At 42.6% G+C, this 27,707-nt stretch overlaps 1 protein-coding gene and 1 pseudogene across 4 annotated transcripts; both read right to left on the minus strand.

Moving 5' to 3' along the window:
- Nucleotides 1-818: 818 nt before the first annotated feature.
- LOC148331417 (uncharacterized) lies at nt 819-3,718 on the minus strand (annotated as a pseudogene).
- On the minus strand, nt 3,153-27,707 carry LOC148331418 (galactose-specific lectin nattectin-like). 4 transcript variants are annotated; one of them, XR_015845026.1, is made up of 10 exons: nt 27,640-27,707; nt 27,419-27,481; nt 27,255-27,276; nt 24,959-25,044; nt 24,697-24,831; nt 15,504-15,612; nt 15,202-15,228; nt 3,697-3,773; nt 3,576-3,619; nt 3,153-3,221 (listed from the first exon to the last, which is right to left on the minus strand). XR_015845026.1 is itself a non-coding variant. In XM_088304367.1 (9 exons), the coding sequence occupies exons 2-8, from the start codon at nt 27,479-27,481 to the stop codon at nt 3,736-3,738; spliced, it is 480 nt and encodes a 159-aa protein (XP_088160493.1). In that variant the 5' UTR covers nt 27,640-27,707; the 3' UTR covers nt 3,527-3,619; nt 3,697-3,735. The 4 variants fall into 4 exon arrangements, 2 of the variants coding, with proteins under 2 accessions (XP_088160493.1, XP_088160492.1); XR_015845025.1 differs by lacking the exon at nt 3,153-3,221 and adding an exon at nt 3,351-3,453 and having other exon boundaries at nt 3,576-3,773; XM_088304367.1 differs by lacking the exon at nt 3,153-3,221 and having other exon boundaries at nt 3,527-3,619.

Here is a 27,707-nt window from a genome sequence, read left to right on the forward strand (position 1 = left end):
ATGATTATGTATTTGTGATGTCTACCGATGTTGCCTTGCATGTGTGCCTTGCCCCACTGGGGAGGAAACGGTATGAATGGTCTACGTTCGCCGAGCCACAAATCACATTGACTGCACAATGACTGATGAAGATCTTGATTACATAATATCAGTTGTGAAAGATCAAATGTCAAATGCCGGATGTAGAATGGTTCAATGTCATATACTTTCAATGGGCATACATGATCAGTGGTGTAGAACGATGGCGTCTATGCACCGTGTTGATGCTGCAGGCATCTTAAAGCGGACAAAGCAGTTAGGTTGCGTTATTCGAAGAAGTTATTCCGTGTGCAGCACTATCTCCTTGGTTGTTTTTTAAATCCGAATTATTCATGTTATACCTTTTTTAAATGAGGCAAACCTGAAAGCGCTACAAACAGTATGTTGACATGGAAAAATTGCATTTTGAGTCAGTATACCAGTTTTTACATTACATTTTTAGCATACAAAATATTGACTTGTATATTTCTCTTATGTAGGAACTTCATGATCCAGTGATTGACTCGGAGAGTGCCTTAGTGCAAAGGGAAGACGCTAACGGTTCCATTTCGGTTCCTGAAGTATTATGCCCACTTGAGGATGTCCTGCTCCAACTTCAGAGAACAATTAATTTAGAACATTCTGAGTCCCATGGTCATGACCTGTACATGCAAATCTTGCATTTTCTGGCAAACCAACAAACGTTACAATAATTCCGATATTAACTTGTGAACTAACTGCTGGTTTTCTACAACAGTAGATAAAGTTTACTGTAGAACAAGCAAAGTTCTTTGTGAAACTCAATGAAATCCTACACCATAACGTATGGCTTCACTCATAATTTTTCTCTAGTCAGAGAAAGTGCTTAGATGAAGTACTGGAAAAGTCACAGTCCGGGTGCACGCACTCACAATTGGGTAACAAACTGTGTGATCTCCAACCTGATCTGAGCAGTTGTGGTCAAAGTTGCACATTATTTTGAACTGTCTTTTCTCAGCTGGGAGGATGGGGATGTGGGATTGGCCTGTCATCCACTGCAGCACATGTTGGACAGACAGAAATACCGCCTCACCTGCACATGTATTTGTCTCCTAATCTAAAACAATGTTTCAAATGATTAAAGTCAAAATAAGGTAACAAGTTGTTTTTGCCTTAATAAAATAATTACAAAAAATCTAAATGGTGATTTGCGTTTTGGTACTACTGTGTGTGCATTGTACCTGACAGTTCTAGCTCCTGTAAAAAATCTTGGAGAAAGTTGATTATCTTCCTCTCAGTTCTCTCTGTCAATGTCCCCTTTTCACTAAAATGTGGCTGGCAGTTCATCATGATGAAATCCGCACCAGGCTACAAAAATAGTTCATATTTATTTTTGTGTTAAACTTGTGACAAGACACTTAAATGAAATGCAGGGAAAATTCACAACTGAAGAGTTAGTGTAAGAACAAGATATGTCACAGTTAAACTCAATACTTGAGTAATTTTACCCAGAAACAAACAGGGAGTTAAAAGCTTCAATGTTTCCAGACATCTGGTCCAGCAGGCCATACAGTTTCAGGCCCTTTCTAATTTGCTGCAGCATTGGGATCAGTCTTGTACAATGTAAAACAATTGCCCTTTAAAATACACAAGAAGCATTGTGATAAACAAGAAAATAGCTGTCCAGAACAGAAGTGATTGATAAATAATAAAAAAAAATAACACTTGCCAATAATTCTGTCTTTGTTGTACAGATGGATATGGCTTGTGTATCCGCAGGTTACAATTTCATCTGATAGCAATACGAGAGACTGGGCATCAGCAGCATTTTCTACCTGAAAAAAGTACAACTTAAAAATCAAATAAGTTTTATTAATACTCTTTTTGGTTCACGTTCTCTTCACCTTGCTGATAAGTAGAAAAGATACTAGATATGCCACATCCGCTGTGGACAGATTACTGAAATCCACCTCCCCGATGCAGAGGAAGTTGAAGCACCACTCCCTCATGAAAGCAGGCGCTGGACCACCTTGCACAAAGGCTGACTGCTATAATTTCACTAGTGAGGGGTCCAGCGACACTTAGGCGTCGATGCGCGCGCCGAGCTTCCAGGGCAAACCCCGTGTCGGTGCGTGTACCGCTTTGAGAAAGTCACGTGACCACTATCAGAATCGTGTCGACACAGCGGTCGCGCGCCAAACTGTGTTCATAAGGAAGCGCATCTGTCAACAGGATGGACGCTCAAAACAAGCATCGAGTTATTGGCGCGTTACTTTGCATTAAATATCCGCAAGATGGAAGACGTCACTGTTGATGCGCACTCAGAGGTGCTGCGCTATATGTCAGCAGGACACGTTGCACGTACGGAAGACCCGCTCTTATACTGGAAGTCCATGGAGGCAACGTTCCCTCACCTATTTATATTAGCCACACAGGCGTTGTGCACACCGACCTCTTCAGTGCCTTGTGAGAGGATCTTCTCAAAGGCGGTGGAAATTGCCTCAAAAAAAGAAACAGACTGAATAACAAAACGCTGGAGAAACTATTTTTTTTTAAAACAAATCTTTAATTACATTGTCATTCACAACACTTTTACTTAATTTACTTAATTTATCAACTGCGTCTCGAATATCAAAGATTTTTTTTTATGAAATTGCGTGTATGTAAAAATAATGTGAAAACAAATGCCTAATCAGAATCAGAAATCCCTTTGTCATTGTACTCAAGTGTGCAACGAGATTAGAAAGCTCCCCTCTCCAGTGCAATACAACAATAATTCAGTTAAATATATAAATTAGATAAGAGAATAATTAGTGCGATGGAAAGTAATACGAAATAGGATATATAAAAACACATCACGTCGCTAATCAATGGAATTGGATAAAATTAGTTTGACAGATCAGTGTCAGATGACCCTGTCAAATGTTTCCTGCTAGTCCACCAGGTGTCAGTATTCAGCAACACAGTGTCAACACAGTGTCAATACATTGTGTCACTGTGTCGAAACGAGAGGATGAGGATGCCTCATCTACCCATCACTAAATTTCACCTACAGTTCTGGGTGGAAGATGGGAGTAGTTTTGAAGTCCTAAATAAAAACAAATCTTATAGCTCTGTGTATCAATAAAAACATTGGGTGATACCAACCTAAAGTTGCCATTATCAAGGTCAGTCAGAGAGAACTTGGGACTTTTTCCATATAGGTCTTCTCCTGTTTTCAATACCTGAAACCATATATAAAATATAAAAACAGATTGCAATTTAAATTTAGGTCTCATGTGTCACAATAACAATATAATAATAACAAACCAAAGCACTTGAATACTGTAACAAACTGATTTTTTTCCTTTTCCATTGAGTAATACCCCTGCCTGGAAACTCATTTCTATCCATAGAAATTTAAATTCAGTTGTGGTGTCAACTTGATTTTGTAGGAAGCACAATATATCTTCAAAACTTTGAAAGGAGAAAAACAAGTGTGGTTAAAAAGTGTATCTACCATGTTCACTTGTGTAATTGCCAACAAAATTAAAACTTTCCCTTTTTTGGTGTGAATACAGGAGTTTGAGCAGACATACTTGCAATGCAGTCATCTGCATCATCTGTGGATCCACTGTCAAAGCTATGTAGAAACAACAATCAGTTTCAAGGGAAAACACAAATTTCAAACATAATACTTGTTAAAATAAAATAAATTACCTCTCTCCACATTGGCTGGCATGGATTGCGATCTCATCCTCAGGAAATTCTTTCAAACAAATTGGACACACCTGGACCTAGAATTTAAAAAGAAACTACATACCTTAACAAAGCAAGTCAATTCTGAGTTATTTATCATTATTACCAGTAGGCTGTTTTCCCCAATCCACAGCTGATCAGAAGACTGTAGATTAAAAAAAAGTAAAGAAATATATATGTGTTGCGTTCGGGCTTATTTGACCAAACGGTCCCTTTAAATGTCGGGATATGTGTGGTGTGATCTGTGTGTATGCACCGGGTGGTGATGGTTTAATCCAGACACCCCCTTTATGTTGTGGTATGGTCCATTGGCCTTATCTGGGACAATGGGCGGGCGCTACGCAGTTCAGTGGGGTTGAGCGTATGTCAATAAAGCCGACAGTATCGGACCTCGCTGTAGTGGCATCCTTATTTGCAGGATTAAAAACACAACATGGTGTCAGAAGTGGCTGCAGGCGAGTGTCCAGAGTAAGTTTGTGAAGTCCTTAGTTTATTGGAAACGGTGGACGTGATGGACGGAGAACAAGACGAGCCGTGTTCGCGAAGCGGCCAACGTGCTTCTGCGTCGGGGATACATGAGGCAGCTGTGGTGGTGCCGGGTGCGAAGTTCAGCATTCAACCGCCGGAGCAGTTCGACTTCAGCAAACCCCAGGGCTGGGAGAGATTGATTAGGAGGTTCGAGAGGTTTCGGCAGGCCAGCAACCTTCACTCATCTTCCCAGGAAAATCAAGTGAACACGCTAATATACTGTATGGGCGACGAGGCGGACGACATTTCGAAAGGACTGAACCTGTCTTATGCGCGTGAGAGGCAGTATGACGCAGTAAGGAATGCTTTCCATGCCTTCTTCATTGTTTCAAAGAACGTGATATACGAAAGAGCACGCTTTAATATGAGGAAGCAAGGGGAAACCGAAAGTGTGGATTCCTTTTTGACTGCTTTGTACACATTGTCAGAACACTGTGAGTATGGTGCTCTGCATAACGAACTGATTAGGGACAGACTAGTGGTAGGACTAGTTGATTCCAAACTGTCTGAACGTATGCAGTTGGATAAAGACCTAACGTTGGACAAAGCAATCAGCATGGCAAGGCAGAGTGAGGAAATAAAACGTCAGCAAACAAGTGTGCGAGGTGAGGCATCTGCTAAAGTCGACAGAGTTGCATTCAGAGGCAAGCAACTGCACAAGAAGCCAAAGGCTCAGAAAGAGATGGGCAGTAACGCTACAGCTGAGAAAATCAAGCGGTGCCGCAAATGTGGAAAAAGTCAATCGCACCATCCTAGCCAATGCCCTGCTAATGATGTCATGTGTCACGGCTGTGGAAAAAAAGGACATTTTAAACGAGTGTGCCTATCAGCCAAATCAGTCAATAAGGTTCAGGAGAACTCAGAGGATGAAAGCCTGTTTCTAGGTTCTGTGGCAGCAGGAAATGACCCATGGCCTGTTAATCTCAAACTGAAAAACAAAAAAGTCCGGTTCAAAATTGACACTGGCGCAGATGTGATAGTGATTCCGAAATATGTGTTCGATGCAGTGTACACCAGCAACAAACCCTCCCTACACAAAGCACCGAAACCCCTGCTGGGTCCAGGCGGCTTTCCACTTGATGTGCTGGGGGCCACGAACATTCTGCTGCGGAGGCGAGGAAGAGAGACTGTCGAGGAAGTGTTTGTGGTCAGGAGCCTGCACATAGCTCTGCTCGGTAGGTCAGCCAGTGTGAAGTTGGGCCTAGTAGCTCGTCTGGACAGCATTAGCATTCAGACCCTGAAAGACTGCTATCCGAAGCTATGCGACGGTCTGGGGGTGGTTGAGCAGCCTTACACCATCAAGCTGAAGGACGATGCAGTGCCACATTTGCTGAAGACTCCACGAAGGATCCTTCTTCCTTTAATGCCCAAAGTCAAAAAGGAGCTGGAGCGCATGGAGAGGATCGGGTCATCAGTAGAGTGGAGGAGCTCACAGATTGGTGCTCGGGCATGGTGGTGGTGCCTAAAAAGAATGCCGATCCACGCATATGTGTCGACCTAACCAAGCTTAATGAGTCGGTGAGGCGAGAAAAGTACATCCTTCCGTCAGTTGAGCAGACGCTGGGCTCACTAGCAGGCGCTAAGATCTTCAGCAAGCTCGACGCCAACATGGGGTTCTGGCAGATTCCGTTGGCTGAGGAGTCAGCAAAGTTGACTACCTTCATCACGCCCTTCGGGAGGTTCTACTTCAACCGACTGCCATTCGGAATTACTTCTGCGCCGGAGCATTTCCAAAACCGAATGGCCACACAAGTCACAGAAGGCCTGGAAGGAGTAGTGTGTCACATGGATGATCTGCTTGTATGGGGGACCACACAGGAAGAGCATGATTCTCGACTTCATGCCGTTCTAAAAAAGATGGTGGATGCTGGAATGACACTCAACCTTGAGAAGTGTGAAATCTCAGTTCAAGAAATGAAATTCCTGGGCCACATCATCTCAGACAAGGGAGTGAAGTCCGATCCAGCCAAAACGTCAGCTGTCAGAGAGATGGCTGAGCCAACTAATGTCAGTGAGTTGCGCAGCTTCCTAGGCATGGTGAACCAGCTGGGAAGGTTTGTGCCGCAGCTGGCAGAGAAGGATAAAGCGCTCAGGGACCTGCTCTCGAAGAAGAACTGTTGGGTCTGGGGAGCTGACCAAGTCCAAGCTTTCAATAGACTGAAAGAGGAGCTCTCTTCCACGCCTGTGTTGGCGCTATATGACCCGAACAAGGAGACTAAGGTGTCGGCTGACGCGTCTTCCTTTGGGTTGGGAGCAGTGCTTCTGCAAAAGTGGAGCGATGAATGGAGACCTGTCGCCTACGCATCGCGTTCTCTCACAGCGGTAGAACAGAGATACGCACAGGTCGAAAAGGAGGCCCTTGCACTCACTTGGGCATGTGAACGCTTGAGAGATTTCCTGTTAGGACATCACTTTGGGTTGGAGACCGATCACAAGCCTCTGCTGAGTCTCCTAGGTGCTCAAGCCTTGGACACTCTCCCACCACGCATACAGCGCTTCAGGATGAGGCTCATGGGATACTCATACACAATGTCTCATGTTGCCAGAAAGAATCTGTGGACAGCCGACACTCTGTCACGTGCGTCACTGCATGCAGAAACAACACGCGCAGACAACGAGCTCATGGAGAGCACAAATATCTATGTAGACAGCATGGTCCGGTTCCGGCGCCGCTCGAGTGGCTGCCTGTTTACAGCAGCGTGGCTCACTATTGAGCCTTTTTCGTGTGTTTTTTCCCTTTACCCTTTTTTATTTTATTTTTACCTCACCTCAGCAATGGACATCCAACTTGCAGTGGTTTTACTGCTGTTGGGGGCTGTTTTTTGCGCGATCGTGTCCGGAGACGAAACTCGGAGCTACGGATCGATCGTGTACACAAGAGATCAGCTGTTAGCACTCCGTGCTAACCCCGCGTGGGCTCCCGGAGCGAGACCCGATATCCCCCGCGAGCTGAGGAGGAAGAGACGGGGATGTCGTGCGGGGGCTAAACGCCAGGCAAGGAGGAGACGATATCACCCCGTCCTCCCGTCCGTTATTATGGGGAATGTTCGATCCCTCCCCAACAAAATGGACGAGCTAACAGCGCTAACCCGGCACGAGAGGATTGTCCGGGAGGCTAGCTTGCTGGTGTTCACGGAGTCGTGGCTAACAGAGCTAACGCCGGACGCCGTCGTGGAATTGGACGGCTTCCAAATACTACGCGCGGACAGGACACTGGAGAGCGGTAAGAGAAAAGGGGGAGGGCTGGCTGTGTTTGTTAATGATAGATGGTGTAACCCTGGGCACATAACTGTTAAGGATCAACTTTGCAGTCGGGACATTGAGCTGATAGCTGTTAGCATGCGTCCGGTCTATTTACCGCGAGAGTTCAGTCATGTGATCGCGGTGGCGGCGTACGTGCCACCCTCTGCTAACGGTGAGACAGCCTGTGATGTACTGAATGCAGCTGTGAGCAGGCTACAAACACAGCACCCAAATGCCCTCCTCCTCATCTCTGGTGACTTCAATCATGCTTCTCCTTCCTCCTCTCTGCCTTCATTCACACAAGATGTAACCTGCCACACCAGAGACAATAAAATATTGGACCTCTTCTATGCCAACACCAAGGAGGCGTACACGTCACTGCCCCTCCCCCCGCTGGGCAAAGCTGACCACAACTTGGTTGCTCTCCTGCCTGTGTACAAACCTCTCGTCCGCAGGCAGCCAGCTGTGACACGCACAGTTCAGCGATGGTCCGGAGAAGCCGAGGAGGCCTTGAAGGACTGTTTCAACACAACTGTGTGGGAGGTATTCAGCAAAGCTCACGGTGAGGACATTAATGGTCTAACAGACACAGTTACAGACTATATTAACTTCTGCATGGACAACACCATTCCCACCAGGACTGTAAGATGTTTCTCCAACAACAAACCCTGGATCACACCGGACATTAAAGCTCTCCTGAAGGAGAAAAAGAGGGCTTTTGTTTCAGGCGACAAGGACGAGCTGAAGAGAGTGCAGCGTCAGCTGAGAAGGAGGATCCGAGAGGGGAAAAAGTCCTACAGGATGCGGATGGAAGAACAACTGCAGCGGAACAATGCCAGGGATGTCTGGAGGGGCCTGAAGACCATCTCAGGCCACGGACAACCAGGTAAGACCCAGAAGGGGGGGGGGGGCTTCAGTGGGCAAATGAGTTGAACCTATTTTTCAATAGGTTTGATCAAATGTCTGACCCCGCTCAGGCTTCCCTGATGCAGCCCCCACCCACCTCTCCTGCCACTGCGAACAAGACCCTCTCTCCCCCTCTCTCGCCCCTCTCTCTCTCCACAGGCTCCAGTTCCCAGCCTCATCAGACAACCACCACTTCCTCCTGCTCAGCTTTGTTCCTCACAACATCTCAGGTGAAGAACCAGCTGAGGAAGATGAAGGCGAGGAAGGCGGCAGGCCCAGAAGGGATCAGCTCCCAGCTCCTCAAATCCTGCGCAGACCAGCTGTGTGGAATCGTCCAGCACATGTTCAACCTGAGCTTGAAGCTGGGCAGAGTCCCCCAGCTGTGGAAAACATCCTGCCTGGTTCCGGTTCCAAAGACACCCCATCCGAAGGAGCTCAACAACTTCAGACCAGTGGCGCTGACGTCTCATCTGATGAAGACCCTGGAGAGACTGGTCCTCGTCCATCTGCACCCCCTGGTCAGCTCCTCAATGGACCCACTCCAGTTTGCATACCAGCCTGGCATCAGTGTGGATGATGCCATCATCTACCTGCTCCACACTTCACTCTTCCACCTGGAGAAGGCGGGGGGCACGGTGAGGATCATGTTCTTTGATTTCTCAAGTGCTTTCAACACCATCCAGCCCGCCTTATTGGGAGACAAGCTGGAGCAGGCGGGAGTGGCCCACCACCTCATCACATGGATTCACGACTACCTCACAAACCGGCCACAGTACGTGAGAACACAAGAGTGTGTGTCTGACGTGCTCCTCTGCAGCACGGGAGCGCCGCAGGGAACTGTGCTGGCTCCCTTCCTGTTCACCCTCTACACCTCGGACTACAAATACAATTCCACAACCTGTCACCTGCAGAAGTTCTCTGATGACTCTGCGATTGTCGGCCTCATCACTGACGATGACGATCGGGAGTACAGAGGGGTTACGCAGGGGTTCGTGGACTGGTGCCAGCAGAACCGCCTCCAAATCAACGCTGGGAAATCCAAAGAGCTGGTGGTGGATTTCCGCAAGCGTCGGCACTCTCCACCTGCACCAGTGAATATCCAGGGAACAGACGTTGAGAGGGTCTCAACTTACAAGTACCTGGGTGTTCATCTGAACAATAAACTGGACTGGAGCGACAACACAGATGCTCTCTATAGGAAGGGTCAGAGCAGACTCTTCCTACTCAGGAGGCTGAGGTCCTTTGGCGTTCGGGGAACACTCCTCAGGAACTTCTATGACTCGGTGGTTTCACCGGTCATCTTCTATGGAGTGGTCTCCTGGGCAGGAGGCATCTCGGACCGGGACAAAAAGAGACTGAACAAACTAGTGAGGAGGGCCAGCTCTGTCCTGGGCTGCTCCCTGGACTCTGTGGACTCAGTGGGGGGCAGGAGGATGACGGCAAAACTGTCATCAATGCTGGACAAACCAGCCCACCCACTCAATGACACTCTGAGAACACTTTACAGCTCCTTCAGTGACAGACTTTTACACCCTCGCTGTACCAAAGAGAGATTTCGCCGATCCTTCCTGCCGACTGCTGTCAGACTTTTTAACAAGAACATTGGGTCAGGCCTACAAACAGGAGGGCATTAGTGCAATTGTGCAGTCCTAGGATGCAATATTAACTACTACTGTACTTTCAGCCAAGGGTGTACTTAAACATCGACCAATGATGTATTTTGTTTACCATTACAGTATTCTTATTACAATACTTCTATCACTGTAGTATTTCTACCACTGCAGGATGCTCACTATTACAGTACTTTTATCATTGCAGTACTTCTATAATTACTGTATTTCCTATCATTGCGGTACTTTTACTATTACAATACTTTCATCATTGCAGTATTTTTCTATCGTTGCAGTACTTTTACTATTACAGTACTTTTATCAATGCAGTATATTTTATCATTGCAGTACTTTTACCATTACAGTACTTTTATCATTGCAGTATTTTCTATCATTGCAGTACTTTCCTGTCATTTCAGTACTCTCACCATTACAGTACTTTTATCATTGTAATATCTTTATCATTGCAGTATTTTCAATCATTCAGTAGTTTTTATCATTACAGTATTTCCCCCTCTGTATAATGGACAGGCATTAGGAGTGTTTCCTTACACTAGATACGTTTATACTGTGTATATTTGCATGCTTTTTATGAATGTCTGCTGCTAATGTTATACATTAACGGCTACATTACGCCGCCGACTCTGTGTGATCTATATCTTTGCTGCTGTAACACTTCAAATTTCCCCATTGTGGGACTAATAAAGGACATCTTTATCTTTATCTTTTTATCATCGACAATCTTCCAGTGAGCGCCACCTACATGGACGTTCTCAGAGAAAACCTTAAAGCTGACAGTGTGTGCTCTGCTGTCATGAAACTGTGCCAGGAGGGCTGGACTGCCGACAATTCCTGTAGCGGGGTCCTGAAGCTGTACTGGGCAGAACGTGCCTTTCTTACCATCCACGATGGTCTCCTGTTAAAGGGGACCAGGCTAGTAATTCCGTCAACGATGCGGAACGATGTCCTTGCTATGTTACATGAGGGTCACCAGGGAGTAGCTAGACAAACTGTGTGGTGGCCAGGCCTAAGTCAACAACTCAACGAGCTAGTCCAGAAATGTAGAACGTGCATTAAAGAGCGCACAAATCACATTGAACCACTCATGCCCTCAGAACTCCCGGAGAGACCTTGGCAAAAGCTTGGGGCGGACCTGTTCACTTTGGCAGGGAAATTGTACTAGGTGGTCGTCGACTACTATTCCAGGTATGTGGAGGTAGCAAACCTTTCCCTCACAAAGTCTGCTGACATCACTGTGCATCTCAAGTCCATTTTTGCCCGTCATGGAGTGCCTGAGACTTTGATAACGGACAATGGGCCCCAGTTTGCTGCGCATGGCTTCTCCACCTTTGCTGCAAGCTATGGATTTAAGCACGTCACGAGCAGTCCCAAATTTCCACAAAGCAACGGTGAGGCTGAGCGCGCTGTTCAGACTGTCAAAGGCCTCCTCAAGAATTCTGAGGATCCCTATCTTGCTTTGCTGGCTTACCGATCCACTCCTCTCCAAAACGGATACAGCCCGGCGGATCTGCTGATGGGATGTAGGCTCAGGACCACTGTCCCTACGCTCCCTTCGCTGCTGATCCCGTCTCTTCCTCACGCCGCGATTGTCAACTCGAAGGAGAAGGAGATGCGACTGGCGGAACAGAATCACTTTAACAGGCGCCACAGGGTGCATGTTCTAGACAAGCTTGCACCTGGGCAAGAGGTGTGGGTGACTGACTCAAAGATCACGGGGACTGTGGTTGGCGACACCACGATCCTACATGGTCGATGTGCCTTGTGGGACTGTGCGCAGAAACCGCCATCACTTGATTCCAACGGGGGAGCCTAGCATTGCGCCAGCAGCTGTACCCGCTCCAGTGTCAGCACCCACGGCCAGCCCGCAATCTAGCGTTCCCAGAACGAGGTCGGGCAGACCTGTCAGCCCGTTAGACTGGATCTGTAAAAAAAAATTTAAAAAAAAGAAAGAAAAGAAAAAAAGGTGGGGTAACATTGGGATGTACTGATTTGAGTTTTGATGGGAATGTTGGTGTTTTAAAAAAAAAAGTATTTGATGTCATTGTTTAAGTTGAGCATGCTTCGGACTATTTAAGATCATTCATTGTTTTACTTAAAAGGGGAGATGTGGTGTGATCTGTGTGTATGTACCGGGTGGTGATGGTTTAACCCAGACACTCCCTTTATGTTGCGGTATGGTCCATTGGCCTTATCTGGGACAATGGGCGGGCACTACGGAGTTCAGTGGGGTTGAGCGTATGTCAATAAAGCCGACAGTATCGGACCTCGCTGTAGTGGCATCCTTATTTGCAGGATTAAAAACACAACAATTTTTTAAGTAGATCAGACTAAAACATTTTATCAGTGCAGCAACAAAAGACGTCTTATGTTTTGCATTGTACGGCAATACACTGTCGCCAAAATGGTGTGACGTTACTGATGATGCGGCATGCACTCTTTGCATTTGAATGTGCTTGTGACTGGAACTCTTCATTAGCATTATAAATGTCCATTCTTGCTGGCTGCAGTTCTGCCTCCAAATCAAATCTTCTTGGTTTTGCTTCTTCCTCTTTTACAGCATGTCGCTGTAGTAATACTTTTACACGAGCAAGCAATGCAGCTCTTTCTGTTGCTGTCTTTAGCTTAACAGATGAAACAGTGGACCTGATGTTTTTTTTGCTGCTTGTTTGACATGCTGTCTTCAGCAGACAGTTCATCATTCTCTGCATTATTTCCATCCTTCCATCTATTATCTGAACCGCTTCTCCTCACAAGGGTTGCGAGGGGGCTGGAGTCTATCTTCGGGCAGTAGGCGGGATACACCCTGAATTGGTTGTGTCATGTTCGGTGACTATCATTTGTTTTTTTCCAGTCCCTGGGCCTGGTGGATGGGCGGAGCCTCCAGTGCACACCTGCTGGTCATTTCAATCAGCAGGGTATAAAGGTGTTGGAGAAGTGGAAATTAGTCACTGGAATATTGTTGCTACTAGTCTGGTTTTGCGTTGTAATCGTGTGCTTCTGTCGTTCGCCACATTACTTAGTCCCACGTGAGTAAATTCCCGGTTTCAGTACTTCCTGTTTGTCCTACCTTGTGTAGTTAGGACTTATTTTTGTTTGGTTTCAAGTCACCTGTCTTTCTCCCACTTGGGCTGAGTTCCTTTGTTAGTTATTCACTGCGCTTCCGTTACATTAATTTCCGTTAGTCTTTTGTTCCTGCGTCTAACTTCCACTGCGCTCCGCCCATCCACTTACGTTAGTTTTATTTCCGCGTCAGCCTTTTGCTGATGTTATTGTTTTGATTAATTTGCCTTTATCGCTTGCTCACATTCTCGTGCTCCCTTGGGTGAATAAAAGTCAGTATTTTGCTCTTTATTGTTTTGGCTCTACTTTGGGGTTCGAAATTCTGTGCACACGATCGTGACAGGTTGCCAGCGAATTGCAGGGCAGACAAAGATGAACAACCATCCGGTCTCACACTCACACCTAGGAACAATTTAGAGTGTCCAGTTCACCTCCCATGCATGTTTTTGGAATGTGGGAGGAAACCCATGAAGGCACGGAGAGAACATGCAAACTGCACACACGAAGGCCGTAGCCAGAATCGATCCCACGATCTCTGCACTGTGAAGCCATCGTGCTCACCAGTCGTCCAACGTGCCGCCCATTATTAGCATTTTCATTTGAATTTTTTTTTTTTTTTGTCTTTGCATTCATCTGTGTTAGTGTTTCACTTTGAGAATGCCATTTACTATAATTAGAAAAACACTCATTATTTGGGATCATTTTGGCTTGAAACCAAATTTTGTGATTTCCACCCTCTTCAACAGACAACAAACCCAATGAATCATGTACAGCTTTAGCACCGTCACGCAACCTTTTCAACTCATTAAGAGTATCGACTCCCTTTGTTTTCTTATCAGACATAAATACATCCAGCCATCCATTATCCAAGCCGCTTATCCTCACGAGGATCACGCGCGTGCAGGAGCCTATCCCACCAGTCTTGTCAGTCAGTATGCGGAATACACCCAGAATTAGTTGCCATTCAGTCCTCTTCTCATATTACCTGCTTTAAAATTTTTATTTTCGATTATGTTGAAATGTTTTAAGTTTTTCAAATATACCAATCCGTTGATCCATTATCCCATACGCTTCTCCTCACAGGGGTCACAGGCGTGCTGGAGCCTATCGTAGCTGTCGTCAGGCAGTAGGCGGGGTAAACCTCGAACTGGTTGCCAGCCAATCACATAAACCCTGTTCCTAAGTGTTAGCCATGTTTGCAACCACCACGGCCGGCTGCTGTAAAGTCTATCGTCTCACATGTGATCTGCACAAGCCCGCTGTTGCCTCTGAATTTGGGACTGATCGGGTAGGCTTTTGACAATAAAATAGCCAGCCTAATACTAAGCTAGTGAGGTGTTGCTTGGTTTCGTTTAGTCTGACGCTCCAATGGCTTTGTTTACCTTTTGCTTTGTTATGTCCGTCAATAATCCATGGGCCATTTACAAAAATGCGCAGTTTATTTCATCACTTTCTAAAGCTTTCTCCAACAAACAAAGTGGTCAAAAACCACTGGCCTTCCAGATCAACACCCATGTTTGGTTCTCCTTTCCTATATACACTTAGTGACAGTGCACAGGTAATACACAATCATCCATCCAACCATTACCTGAGCCGCTTATCCTCACAAGCATCGCTGCAGTAGCCTATCCCAGCTGTCTTCATTTGACTCATATTTGGCTCAAACCTCCAATTATTTTTAATCAAGTGCCATCACTAGCATACTGGCAAAAATCACAAGCTATTCCTTAAAACTGTGAAAAAAAAATATATATATATATATATAAATACATGCAAACTAAAGAGCCCATCTTAATTTCTAGCCGCTACTTATGTGTAATGTCGTTTTTCTTTTTTTTTTTTAATGAATGGAGAAAAACAAATACACACAAACACGTTCTCTAAGAGATTGATTCATTAATTGCATATCTTTTGAGCATTCAAGTTGGTTTTACTCGCGCTTTTTATTTTGTAAAGTAACAGTTGTGAAGAATTGATTGTTTCCCACAAATAGTCATTACAACAGTAAAAAGCAAATTGCAAAGGGACAATGATAGGGGTGTCTGATTCTCTCAGTAGTATTTCAAATCTTTGGCACAAACAAAAGATCGTTGATTACCACATGGGCGATCATTCCAGGTTTCACCTGTGAGAAAACATGAGAATACAGTAATGAACACAAAATCTTAAGTATGATATTGCTAAATTGATGATTTGATTCGTAATTATTTAATATCTATCATCATCAGACGACCTGCAATACAATTTTACAACATAAAAGAAGACAATTTAATTCAATGAAATATGAACATAAACATTCTTTATAATCAAAATTCAAAGATAAAAAGGTGAGAGGATGGATAAAATACTAAAATACTCATCACATTATAATAGTTAAAGATGATGAACCTGAATTCATACCTTGAAAATTTATCTCTGTGCAGTCTCGATTTGTATTCACTGTTGGCCTGCCATTTGCCCAGTCAAAGAAATCAAACGGTGAGCCATCTGTCCACAAAAACTCTCCATCCTGAAAGACAAAGTTACTTTTTTTCTTGCACACTCCAAGACAAAGACAAAAGGATTTTCATCAACTGTCTGTTTGCTTGTTTCAAGAAAATATTGAGCGTCATATCTAGTAATGGCAGAGCTGGACAGCTCGTCCCAGGGGCGGAACGGTCACTTTTTAAACATTTTAAACTGTTTGGATTTTAAACAGCATGTCTCACAGCCGACTCACAACAGAATTTGTTTCTCCACTTTTAACTAAAACCATAACAAGACTATACCCCTGTAGAGAAATGATTGAATAAAGAAATCAAAAGAAAATGCAGGAGTGCAGAGAGGTGGTGGAGAAAGAGCAATCTTACGGTTCACTCCTACAATAAAACAGGCAAACAAGCAAGAACGTCTTATTTTTCAAATCTCATTACAGTTAATAAAAACAAGCCTAAATATCTCTTCTCCACCTTCGATCTTTTCACTAGCTCTGATTTTAAAAAATCCTCACAGACAACTCTCTGTGAGGACTTTGCAGACCATTTCAGAAGTAAAATCAATTACTCTTTTAGCTCATCAAAATGTACGTTTTATTAACCCTGGACAGTCATTTTTACCTGAGGAAACATTGGAAAGTTTTGCCTTGGTTGATGCAAGGACACTTGGTCGAGTTTTCGCCCAGGTAAATCAAACAACCTGCCTTTTAGATCCAATTCCCACATCGCTTTTAAAGGCATTTTATGGATTTTTTGAGGAACAGATTTTAAATATAGTTAATTGTTCAGACGGGTGTCTTCCCCACCACCCTTAAAACGGCAGTGGTGAAGCACCTTCTGAAGAAGAGTAATCCAGACCCCAGTGTTTTAAATAATTACAGACTATGGCGCAAAAAGTATGTATGCGGCGCCACGCAAGCTGGGGCGCTACAGATGGGTGGAAAATAATTTTTTTAGTGGCCATTTTATGTATTAAACAGCTGTTTGTTCACAGGAATGGTTTGATCTAATCACTAACACTAATAGAGACACGTCCCTAATAGGCACCCTACTGCTCCATGACTGTCACCGGCGCCTCCCCTCCTCCTCATGCGCACCGCGCGCGCCCTCGAGTGCGCGAGCAGCAAGTGTTTACAATTCAAATGTCTGATGAGGGCAAAGATGGAGAAGCAAAATAGAAAGTGCTCAGGAGCACAAAATCGAAAAAGAGTGAGAGGGAGAAAGATTATGCAGGCATGAAAACTTATTTTTCAAAGACAGTAAGTATGTTGTGATGTGTCAGCATAGTAAGAGCCACACATGGCTTGCAAATAATGAAGTTAGCTAAAATGCTTTTAGTAAAATGAGTTACTGTAGTCTTGCAACTGTGTAATGGACAGTATTCACAGACAAAGAAATAATGAGAAGAACAGTAATGGGTTGACGGTGGGCGTGGGGTGGGCGTGCGTGGCGTGTCATGCATTCACATGTACAAAACATGTGTGTCTAATAAGAACCAGCACGTTTGAACAAGGTTCTTAAGACAGGAAAATTCACAGAACTGCTTCTTGATAGTATTTGAGATTGTAATCATAAAATCTATCTAAAACCCTTTTCCACTACAGTATCCAATGAGTCTGACAATGATCAGATGCAGTGTCGCATCAGTCACCTATTAATTAAAAAATGAAAAAAAGATTAATTGATTTCCAATAATTATAGAATTTAAATTACAATTTTCATTACATTTTATGATGTAGTTTGGCTGGTATACTTTTTAAAATTTCTTCACGTAAAGTTTATGTCTTGTGAGAGAAAGGAGTGGAGGGAGAGAAAGAACAGCCAGGGAAAGACAACAGGTTTTATTATTTTTATGTTATGGGGGGAGGGGGCGCGCCTGTTGTGTGTCTGCATACCCCCCAGAAGGTAGGTAGTTGCACCCCTGATTACAGACCTTTATCCAACTTACGATACATTTAAGAATTTTGAAATAGTTTTTCTACAGTTAAATTAGTTTTTTAAATAGAGAAATATCAATCTGGGTTTAGATAAGGTAACTTTTTGCATCAACCACAGTACAGAGACAGCTCTTTAAAGGATTTTAAATGATTTTGGGTCCTTTGCAGACGTGAAGAAACTCACAGTCTTGGTGCTACTGGATTTAAGCGCTGCTTTTGACACAGTAGATCACCACATTTTATTAAATAGACAAACGTTTCTTTGTAAGTATGTATACCTGTTCCTCCAAAACCCATGAAATTAAATGTGGGGTTCCCCAAGGTTAAATTTTAGGCCCAATACTTTTTCATCTGTATATGCGTCTCCTTGAAGACATCAGGAGACAGCATCAGCTTCCACAGATACGCTGATGGCACACAGCTGTATATTGCTGTGTCTTTTGACCTATTGATACCCTTTTAAATTGACCTTAAGAATACAGCCAAAGTCAGCCAAAAATTGCCTCAGAATGTGTCAAAAGCACCACTACCAACTCTTTGTGTATAAAGAGACGTGAGACAGCAGTGTACGTTCAAGCGTGCCTGTATTTCCTTATTCTGACATCACGTAACCCGGCGCCTCCCACCCGCTACTGGGATAGACCATTGCAAGAGGAGGGGCAATACCACAGACAGAGAAAACAGCGGGGAAGTCAAATCTTTAACCCACTTGGGTTTGACAAAATACTTACTACCATAAGAAGCCCATAATAAGGTAAGCGGCATTGAATAGTAAATTAGCCAGCTAATGATTGTTATAGGGATTGTGGTATTTTAGTGGTATGCCAGTAGCAGGTGGGAGGCGCGGGTTAGGTGCACGCTGCTGTATCACGTCTCTTCTTACACAAATAATGATCTTTGACTAAACCTCAGCTCTTAGCATCTCTCCCGCGGCGGCGTGATGTCCAGGTGCTGTTTTGGGGGGGGATTATAACGGGGTCGGGGTGGTCAATTTTTATGAATAAGGCTGGAGGGTCGAGGCCGGATGGGTACCGACATAGCCGCCAGAAGGCGAGGAACTGACTTGCAAAGGAGGGTAAAATGCCCGGTGCTGAGTAATAGCCTCCAGACATTTATGATGTTTGATTCTATCTTATTCAATTGTGTGATAGGAAGTGAAAGAAAATCATTTGATAAGGAACGATAAAGATAAAATAATGGCTCAGGAATGAAACACGATAATTGACCAACTGTATGTCCTCTCTGTAAATATATTGAATGTTAAGTTCGATGTAAAGTTTGAAGTTTATGTAGCAACAGGGCAAGCAACCCCGTAAGCAAGCAACCCCCACAATTGCCTTGGGGTCCAAGCAGTCTAGCGACCCTGGTTGTTGCCTGATTGTTGAAACGACATCAGTACATAAGAGTGTGAAATTAAAACTACTGTATTGATCTCATCACGCTACTATCGATCCAATATTGATGGTGACATGGTATTGATATTACACGTATTTGCATAGATCTGCCCACCACAACAAGACGTGGTGCGCCTGATTGTGTGGCGAACTATGTCAAGCATGCCTGTGAATATTCTCATTCATCCAGGTAATTTCATTCTCAAGGGCACTGACTAAATCACAACTGGATTTTTTCAAGAGTATTTTATGTTATATGTATTCGTTATTTATATGAAGTAAGCTTCATCAGTCCATGCAACAATTTTGGTTAGGACTGAAGCCGCTGAGGTTTATGCGGAAAACACAGCTATTTATGCTCCAAGTTGGAGACATGCCCCAACCACGAATAATATCATTCTTTGGAATGATATTTATTGTTTTTGAATCAACGCAGAAGGATTTTTGACCAACACAACAGTTGGAATACTTCAAATTTGGTAACACCCTGAAACAAAAGACTGATATACCCCAAAGACCGGACACCCAATCCTCGGAAAAACAATCAAGGGCATACATTCAAGTGTATAGTGTGAGTAGGAACAAGTAAAAAACGTATCTAGTCCTATCCTTGGTTCTTTGTGAAGTTTGACTTGTTTCAAATTAATACAATAGATGCATCCCAATAAGAAAAAAAAGGAAAAGGTCAACATCCAAACCTATTAATCTATATATAGAATTGCACATAAACTTGTGCGTACATACGCCTACATATATGCAGTACATAGTACATAATCAGGCACATTTATGTTTCATTATACTCTCATACTCATAAAAATGTAAATTATATATATATATATATATGTGTATATATATATATATATATATATATATATATATATATACCAGTGGTCATGGGATTGATGCCGGCTCTGGCCTTCCTGTGTGGAGTTTGGATGTTTACCCCGTGCCTGCGTGGGTTTCCTCTGGGCATTCTGGTTTGCTCCCACATTCCAAAAACATGCATGGCAGGTTGTTTGAACACTCTAAATTGCCCCTAGGTATGAGTGTGAGGGCAGATGGTTGTTCGTCTGTGTGCCCTGCGATTGGCTGGCAACCAGTTCAGGGTGTCTCCCGCCTACTGCCCGAAGACGGCAGGGATAGGCTCTAGAGCAATTATCTTTTATTTGGTTTCTGAGAATGTTCAGAAAAGTATATGGACGCACTGGCAGTGTGGCATTGATTACACAATCCACAAGGCAGGTGTGCCCGTGTGTGTGTCTTAGGTGAGAAGAATGTTCAGAAAAGTATTTGGGCCGACTGGAATCTATTTTACCATACATAATGCAGGGTGCGTGCATGTTTTAAGTGAGCTTATCATTCAGGTAACTAATAGGGCGGACTGGCATCTGTTACACTATAAATAAGACAGGGTGTGTGTAAGTTTTAGGTGAGATGAATGATCAAAAAAGTATTTGGGCGGATTGGAATCTATTAAACCATTCATTAGACAGGGTACATGCGTGTTTTAGGTGAGCTGAATGTTCAGAAAAGCATTTGGACATCAATTACAGTCAAAATCACAGAGATGATGAGGTGGCAAACAGATGGAGACAGGAGGTCTTGTGGTATCGGAAGAATCAAAAGAATATTCATTATCTTGGCTCCAGGATAGCAGCATGGTATGGCATTAAAATAATGAATATGCCTAATTATACTTTCTCCCACTATAAGAGTGGTATGTGGCAACAATGGAAAAAGGGCGCCCACAGAACCCCGGCCTCTGGAAGCAGAATCCTCTCCACCACCCTGTTGCATAGTGCATGGTAGTTTTAACTTGCATTTGTGAATGTAGCGACTAACTGTGTTAACTGACAATGGTTCGCTGAAGTGTTAAATACCCTGGCACATTTTTAGACTCTCAAGTGTGATTCTCTGAAAACACACGCAGTTTATCTATCTTATTCTAAAAACTATGGTGGAAAGTGTTTTAAAATTTCATCTTGCTTCTTGAGTGAACTAAATTGCAGATTTATGAATAAACTTACTTGGATTGTGTCAGTGGCAGCTTTTCCAAAATCTTTTTATTTAACTTTTTTTTTTCTTGTTTGATTTTAATGATGTTGCCAACAAATAAATAATAGACATTATTGTCCAATCTGTGTTATTTTTATGGATATGCAACAACAGTATATTATAATCTCACCACACCCTGAACCCCAATCTAGTGTTTTTATTGGCTTTTAAGTTATTTGGTTCAGAAGCATAATGTTGGTCAAAGCTCACCGCCTTAGCACATTCATCGGAACCTCGTGCTTTTAATCAAATAGTGACTTTAATTAGTGTATTGCATTGTTATAATATTGATCAAATTACTTACTAAAGTTTCCATGCATTTTAATGTGTAAAATACAAAAATCGCAAATTGAATCGCAATCGCAATACTGGTCTGAAAAATCGCAAGTTTTTTTTGTTTTTTTTTTCCAGCCCTGCAGCCCTGGCAGAGAAGTATGTTCGACCAGTACAGGACATGTACAAGGGTAGCAGAACAGTAGTGAGATATGCTTTTGGTCTGACAGAGGAATTGAAGGTGGAGGTTGAGTAGCATCAGGGATCTGCTCTAAATCAGATGATTTGGACAATTTTAAAATTAAACAATGATCAACTAAATGATTAATTGATTATGAGCATAGCTGTAGATAAATATGCTCATTGATTAGTTGTCGATTAAATTTGACACCTCTCGAGTATATAAGTCGAAGGGTGATGTATGGAACTGTCGCAAACGGAGCAAGAGAATGACTTAAGTGGGGGTCAATCGATGTAGTGAGCGAAGACTTGAGAGCACCTAACTAGACAAACTGAAAGAGGAAGGCAATAGCCGCGTTTACATGGAGACATTTTTGTCAATCTGATTGAAATCTCTTCGAAGATATATGGTCACCTGTTTACATGTGATTGATCTTTTCCGATCCGTCGTTTACATGCTTCATTCCATTAATCAGGTCAGGTGTGTTCATTTGTCTATTTAGCACGGTACCTATGATACTTGAACACCCTTATTAAAGCAACATCTTGATAAAAAATTTTTACTTTAAAACAAGGTTCCCCGTAGCAGACAAGCTCGTAAGACGCAATTTAAAGTGAGTGCATGCGCGGACCAGACGCAGCCTGGCTATTCAGATTGAACTGAATGACGATTTTTCGGATTAGCAAAAGGAATATATCACTTTTGTGAATCAGAATAAAATTTAATTCAGAGTCAGCCTTTTTATCCCAATTGAGGTGTTTGTATGGAGCATTTTGATTCCGTTTGGTCATTTGGATTCATACTAATCGGAATACATGGCTCCGTATTGGCACAACTTCATTAGAATTAGGGTTTGAAGTAGAGACCATGTGATTGTTTTAATTTTTTTGCAAGAACAAGTGCATGTCAATCGCCTTGTGGCTATTTCTGAATTAGCAAAATTATTATTTTTTTCAAATAATACCACTCTCAATTCGGCTCTCTGTCCAAAGTTGCAGTAATTTGTGTTTGGAAAAGAACATGTCATATATTTCCTAAGATTTTCTGGTTTAGGTTTAATGTAACAATAAAATAAAATGTGAAGCATTGAGTTGCACAGCAAATGGTTGTTCATTAATCTTTTTTCAATTGCACACCTCAAATGTAGCGTGTTTGGGGGCACAGGGGCACACACCCACTCTATTGTTTAGTTGCAAGGCAAATATTGAAGCAGCTAAGCAAATTAAATAAAGTTTGTTTTGTATGCTTTCAGTTAGAGCTGAATGATTTGAAGACAAGACTGAATTGCGATATTTCTGACAGATATTGCGATATCAATTAAAGTTGCAATTCTTTTTTGTTAATTAATTAATTTATTTATTTTTAATCAAGCTTCAGGGTAATATTCACAATGTACAGAAACATTACGAATTACATACGAATATGATAAAATTATTTTGCCCAAAAAAGCACGTGTAAGATTGTATATAAAGATGTCATGTCATTATCCACACCGCTTATTCTGTACAGGGTCGCGGGAGGGTGCTGGAGTCTATCAGAGCTGACTACGGGCCTGAACTGGTCGCCAGCCAGTCACAGGGTAGACATAGACACCGTCACTGAGTGGGAACTGAACCCAGGCTGCCCGCACACAACTCAGGCGAGTGTACCACTACACCATCAGTGACCTGTATGTAAAGATATGTTTTGTAAATTTGACACGAATTTACATGTTCTTCGTAAATCCTGTAAAAACAAGATTATATATAAATTGTTTTTTATATTTCTCTGACAGACTTATTTGCTTCAAATGGAATCTGTGGGCAGAACGGATCTGATTTATTCTTCCCCCTGCTTCTTTTCCTTCAAATGTTGCCTTTTCATGCAAACATATATCCACTTTTTCTTCTAGGTACGGTAGCCTAATGAAATAAATTAAATAAATATTTTGAGACCTATCATTGTGTCGATCTCGTAACTCTTGGGTTCAAAATTAAGTACCTTATTTTCACGACCATAGGACACACCAAGTTAAAGGGCGCAGTGTCAGTTGTCAGCTATTTCTGTTTTTAACACATACACTGGGCGCGCCACACTATCGGGCGCATCTTAGCAGTCCAACAGGTGGTAAAGCAGATTTAGTGACAACACAGCCAGCCATTGGTTAGACACATTGATATTAGAATCAGAATCAGAATGCCCTTTATTGTCATTGTACTGTGTCCAACATGGTTGCCCTCTGCTTAAAGGTGGTTCCAGACAGACTTCTGTGAATACACAGAGTGCTTCTCCCCTAGATCCCGCAGGGGGTTTAAATAGAGTTTTTTCTTTAGTATTTTCACCCTAGCCCTAACAGAAATTCTGCTAGACACTAGAGACGCAAATGACACTGCGTCTTCTTAGTGCTTGTATATCTACTACATACAAGTACGATTGACTTTCTGTGTGAAGTTTGCAGATTCAATTCATTCTTGAATGAGTTTCTTCTCTGATGGAAATGGCTAGGCTAATAATGAAGTTCAGAGGGGTTCAGAGATCTAGACTGTACTCTATGTTGCAAATCGTCACTGCCAGTTGAGGATGCACTATGCAGCCAAACAACTAATAAAACATGAATTACAATACCTTGCTTCTGGCATAGCATATGGCTTGTTTGTGACATTGTCGCAATTGGCTTTCAGAACTGTCGTTCCAGACACAAATTTTACAGCCTACTTCCAAATTTAACATTGTACTGGAGATGAGCAAACACACAAAACCTCTCCAGCAGGGGCCCAGATCCGACCTGACACCTTATTTTATGTGGTGCACAAAGGCAAAACTGTCCATCACCTTCACATGGTTCTTGCTAAAATACCCGTGCAAATTGTCATCACTTATAATCATGTTGCGAGATTGCAGGCACTTTTTGTTACCACTTTCCCTTCAAAATGCATTGAAATATAATTGAACATTTTTTTAGTGGCTTCTCATTTCAAAGTGACTTTTGAACCAATTTGATGTCTATATGTGATGATATAAGATGATCATCCATTGTTTTGGATTCATACTCATAATGGACCTCTGAGGGAAAGTACGATGTGGCCCACAACAAAAATTAGTTTGACAACCCGGGAGGGCAAAATCCATTGCTTCCATTTGTTTAAATGAACCATGCATCGGCATCCTCGGCAATATGAAAGCAATGTTTTGAAAAGATGACTTAAAAAATGGATACTCAGTGAGCTGAGAGTTTGATTGACTCGAGTGTCCATTAAACATCAACATTAAAGAAAAAAAAAAAAAAAAAAAGGGTTTTACCTCAACCCGGTCATAAAGTCCAATCCAAGAACGCTGAAAAGATCCAGCCCCTGCCTGAATCACATGTCGGACTACTACATTTTCCAGAGCACTGTGGATGGAAACCAGGTTTCCACCAAGAATGTTGCATATAGTCTAGTGGGAGGACAACAGGAGTAAAAAGAGTAAATCACCATAGCAATAAGAACAAATTAATAAATTGTTTGGAATTTTGACTTTATTTCCAAAACACGACTGATGTGTGGCGGGTCAAATATCGTACCTCGGCAACAGGAAAATTGAATTGCTCATTTTGAAAGATAAAACAGCGGTTTTCCAACTGAGTCCAGCCTGCAGGGCAATACAGATCTGAAACATATTTCAGAAGAAATTCTGTGAAGCCAGCGTAAGACTGGTAAGCAGTTGCTACCTATCAGAAAAAAGAAGTTTGAATTTCAGTTGTGCTGTTTCTGTGGGGGTCCTGGTTTGCATTTCCTCTCTGTACTTATCTTTTGGGTACTATATATATATATATATACAGACACACATACATATATATATATACACACACATATACACATATATATATATCTATACACATATATCCATCATTCCATCCATCGTCTGTACCGCTTCTCCTCACTAGGGTCACGGGGGGTGCTGGAGCCTATCCCAGCTATCTTCAGGCATTAGGCGGGGGACACCCTGAACTGGTTGCCAGCCAATTGCAGGGCACACAGAGACGAACAACCATCCGCGCTCCCACTCATACCTAGGGGTAATTTAGAATGTCCAATCGGCCTGCCATGCATGTTTTTGGAATGTGGGAGGAAACCGGAGTACCCGGAGGAAACCCACGCAAGCACGGGGAGAACATGCAAACTCCACACAGGAGACCGGGATCGAATATACACACGTGTATATATATATATATATATATATATATATATATATATATATACACACACACATATATATATATATATGTACATATATATATATATATATATCGTATTTAATGCATATACTAGGCGCGCCGTACTACAAGGCGCTAGCTCAGCTGGCAGCTCGCGCTGGCTCAGCTTGCTAGCTCAGCTCGCGCTAGCGCGCGCTAGCGCACAGCTCGCACTAGCTAGGCCGGTTCGCTCGCTCTAGCTCGGCCTATGTTCACATTTTTATATAGTTTCAATATTTAGTCATTTTCAACAGAGCGCACTTATATACTAAATATTTAGCAATGTTCCCATTAAACACCTTTGCCAGTCAAACAAATATAAGGTGTTTATTTCACATTCAAGAAAATGTGGCTCCGGGAATTTAAGGGTGCCACGTCCAGAAAAAAACTGTAAAATATCTCCTGCAGAAATATATCAAGTGCTAAGCATTGAGTTAACATATTTTACCTTTTTTATTTTTTTTTAAATCAAAGAGTTATCAGCCTAAAAAAAACGGAAAGCCTAATTATCCAAGTAAACCAGGTCATGTTCAGTACACAATCAATAAAAATGGCTGTCCTCATGAAAAACTAATTCAAAATGAGCTTTGACACCACCTTTTCTTTTGAATATTTTTTTAACTTCTCTTAATGAGAAAAATGAGTTTGTGAATGCCCTGCCAATGACTTAAATCTGGATTGGAACGGAGTCAGGGCCATTGGGATTTGGAAGATTATTTCACACATCTGGGTTTTGTGTTTTCCTTTAAATAACGTTTGTGCAACCACATTTAAGCACTCCTTCACAACTTCCCCATCACTGAACGTTTTTTTTATGTTTCCCCAAAATCCATGACACTTTTACTGAATATTCGTTTGCATGCCGCTGGGATGTAAACGAAAATGTAAAAATCTGTTGTACTGCACTCAAAGTTCGATGTTTTTGCGTGCGCTCACCTCAAACGTCAGCGGATAACTGTGCACAAAAGGGCGGTGCTTTGTTTCGTAGTGGCGCTTCGCAATGTTGCGACGGTTTCGGAGCATATGATGCACACTGGTTTTGAATTGACTGCAGCTAGAACGAAACTAAATTTCTCCGTCCATTCATTTAAAACAAGACGTGACGCTTTTTAGCAAGGCATACGGTCAGCAGCACCCTCTTCCGGTCTGCTGCGCAATTGGCAGTGGATCGTAAACAAAAGATTTGATTGGCTCAAATCAGTGACGCCTTTCCCGTATTTACTAGAATTGCAGCGCCAACCTTTGCGAATGCGCCCTGAAAAGAATCATCATAGATTGGCCATGGGTCCGGTTCGAATCATCCGGACCACGGTCCGCCATTTGGTCATGCCTGCTGTACTGTCTCGGGTACATGATGGGACAGCATACATCCAAGATCCTCTTTATCCCAGCTTCCAACGCCTGTTCTTTTTATGTATCAATAATAAGTGCATGTTTGTTGCCATTTATGAGCCCTTTTTATCTCAACCGCAGACTCTTAATAGTCCATGTTGGTGAATGTAAGCAAATGGTTGTCTGTCACTAAAAGTCAGTCCTGTGATTGACTGGTTCTCAGTCAAGAGCAAATCCTGCCTATTGTATATATTGTGGTACAATACAGATAGTTACCAAAACAGTTACCAACCTCTCTTTATGACAAATGCCCACTGTGAAAAAGAAAAAAAAAGAGACAAACACAAAAACTAAGATGAATACAGAAGGAGTAGAATTAATTTAAGTTATTTATGTTAATTTAACTAAACTTATGCTCAATAAATCACAGTCGAAATTTTAAATTTTTCTACTTACAGTCCCGGTGAACAATCCACTGATACCACACAAGAATAACGAGAAGTAAACAGCAAATGCCATCTGTAGAATGAGGAAAAAAAAGACACAGTATATTTTCATTTATGACTATGAATTACTGTTCAGTTGAATTTAGACGTCCATTTAGTCATTGTTATTTTGAGTAAAAATAAAACATTTTCATGAGATTGAGATTGAAAAGTATGATGATAAAGTTTTACCTTCGCTGTGATGCCTACTGTGAGCAAATGAGTTTAGGAGAGCAAACAACAGTTTATCAACCTGCACT

This window comes from Idiotropiscis lumnitzeri, chromosome 9, assembly GCF_059441095.1.
Source record: "Idiotropiscis lumnitzeri isolate Australia: NSW breed Sydney's pygmy pipehorse chromosome 9, RoL_Ilum_1.0, whole genome shotgun sequence".
NCBI classification, from domain to species: domain Eukaryota; kingdom Metazoa; phylum Chordata; class Actinopteri; order Syngnathiformes; family Syngnathidae; genus Idiotropiscis; species Idiotropiscis lumnitzeri.

Bases quoted from the DNA above. Each gene is read 5' to 3' on its own strand.
- LOC148331418 (XM_088304366.1), bottom strand. From the start codon at position 27,481: ATGGCATTTGCTGTTTACTTCTCGTTATTCTTGTGTGGTATCAGTGGA. The intron at 27,277-27,418 runs GTAAGTAGAAAA...TCTTTTTCACAG, and splicing joins GTGGATTGTTCACCGGGACT to TGGGCATTTGTCATAAAGAG. The intron at 15,613-24,696 runs GTAAAACCCTTT...TTTGTCTTTCAG, and splicing joins GACTTTATGACCGGGTTGAG to GATGGAGAGTTTTTGTGGAC.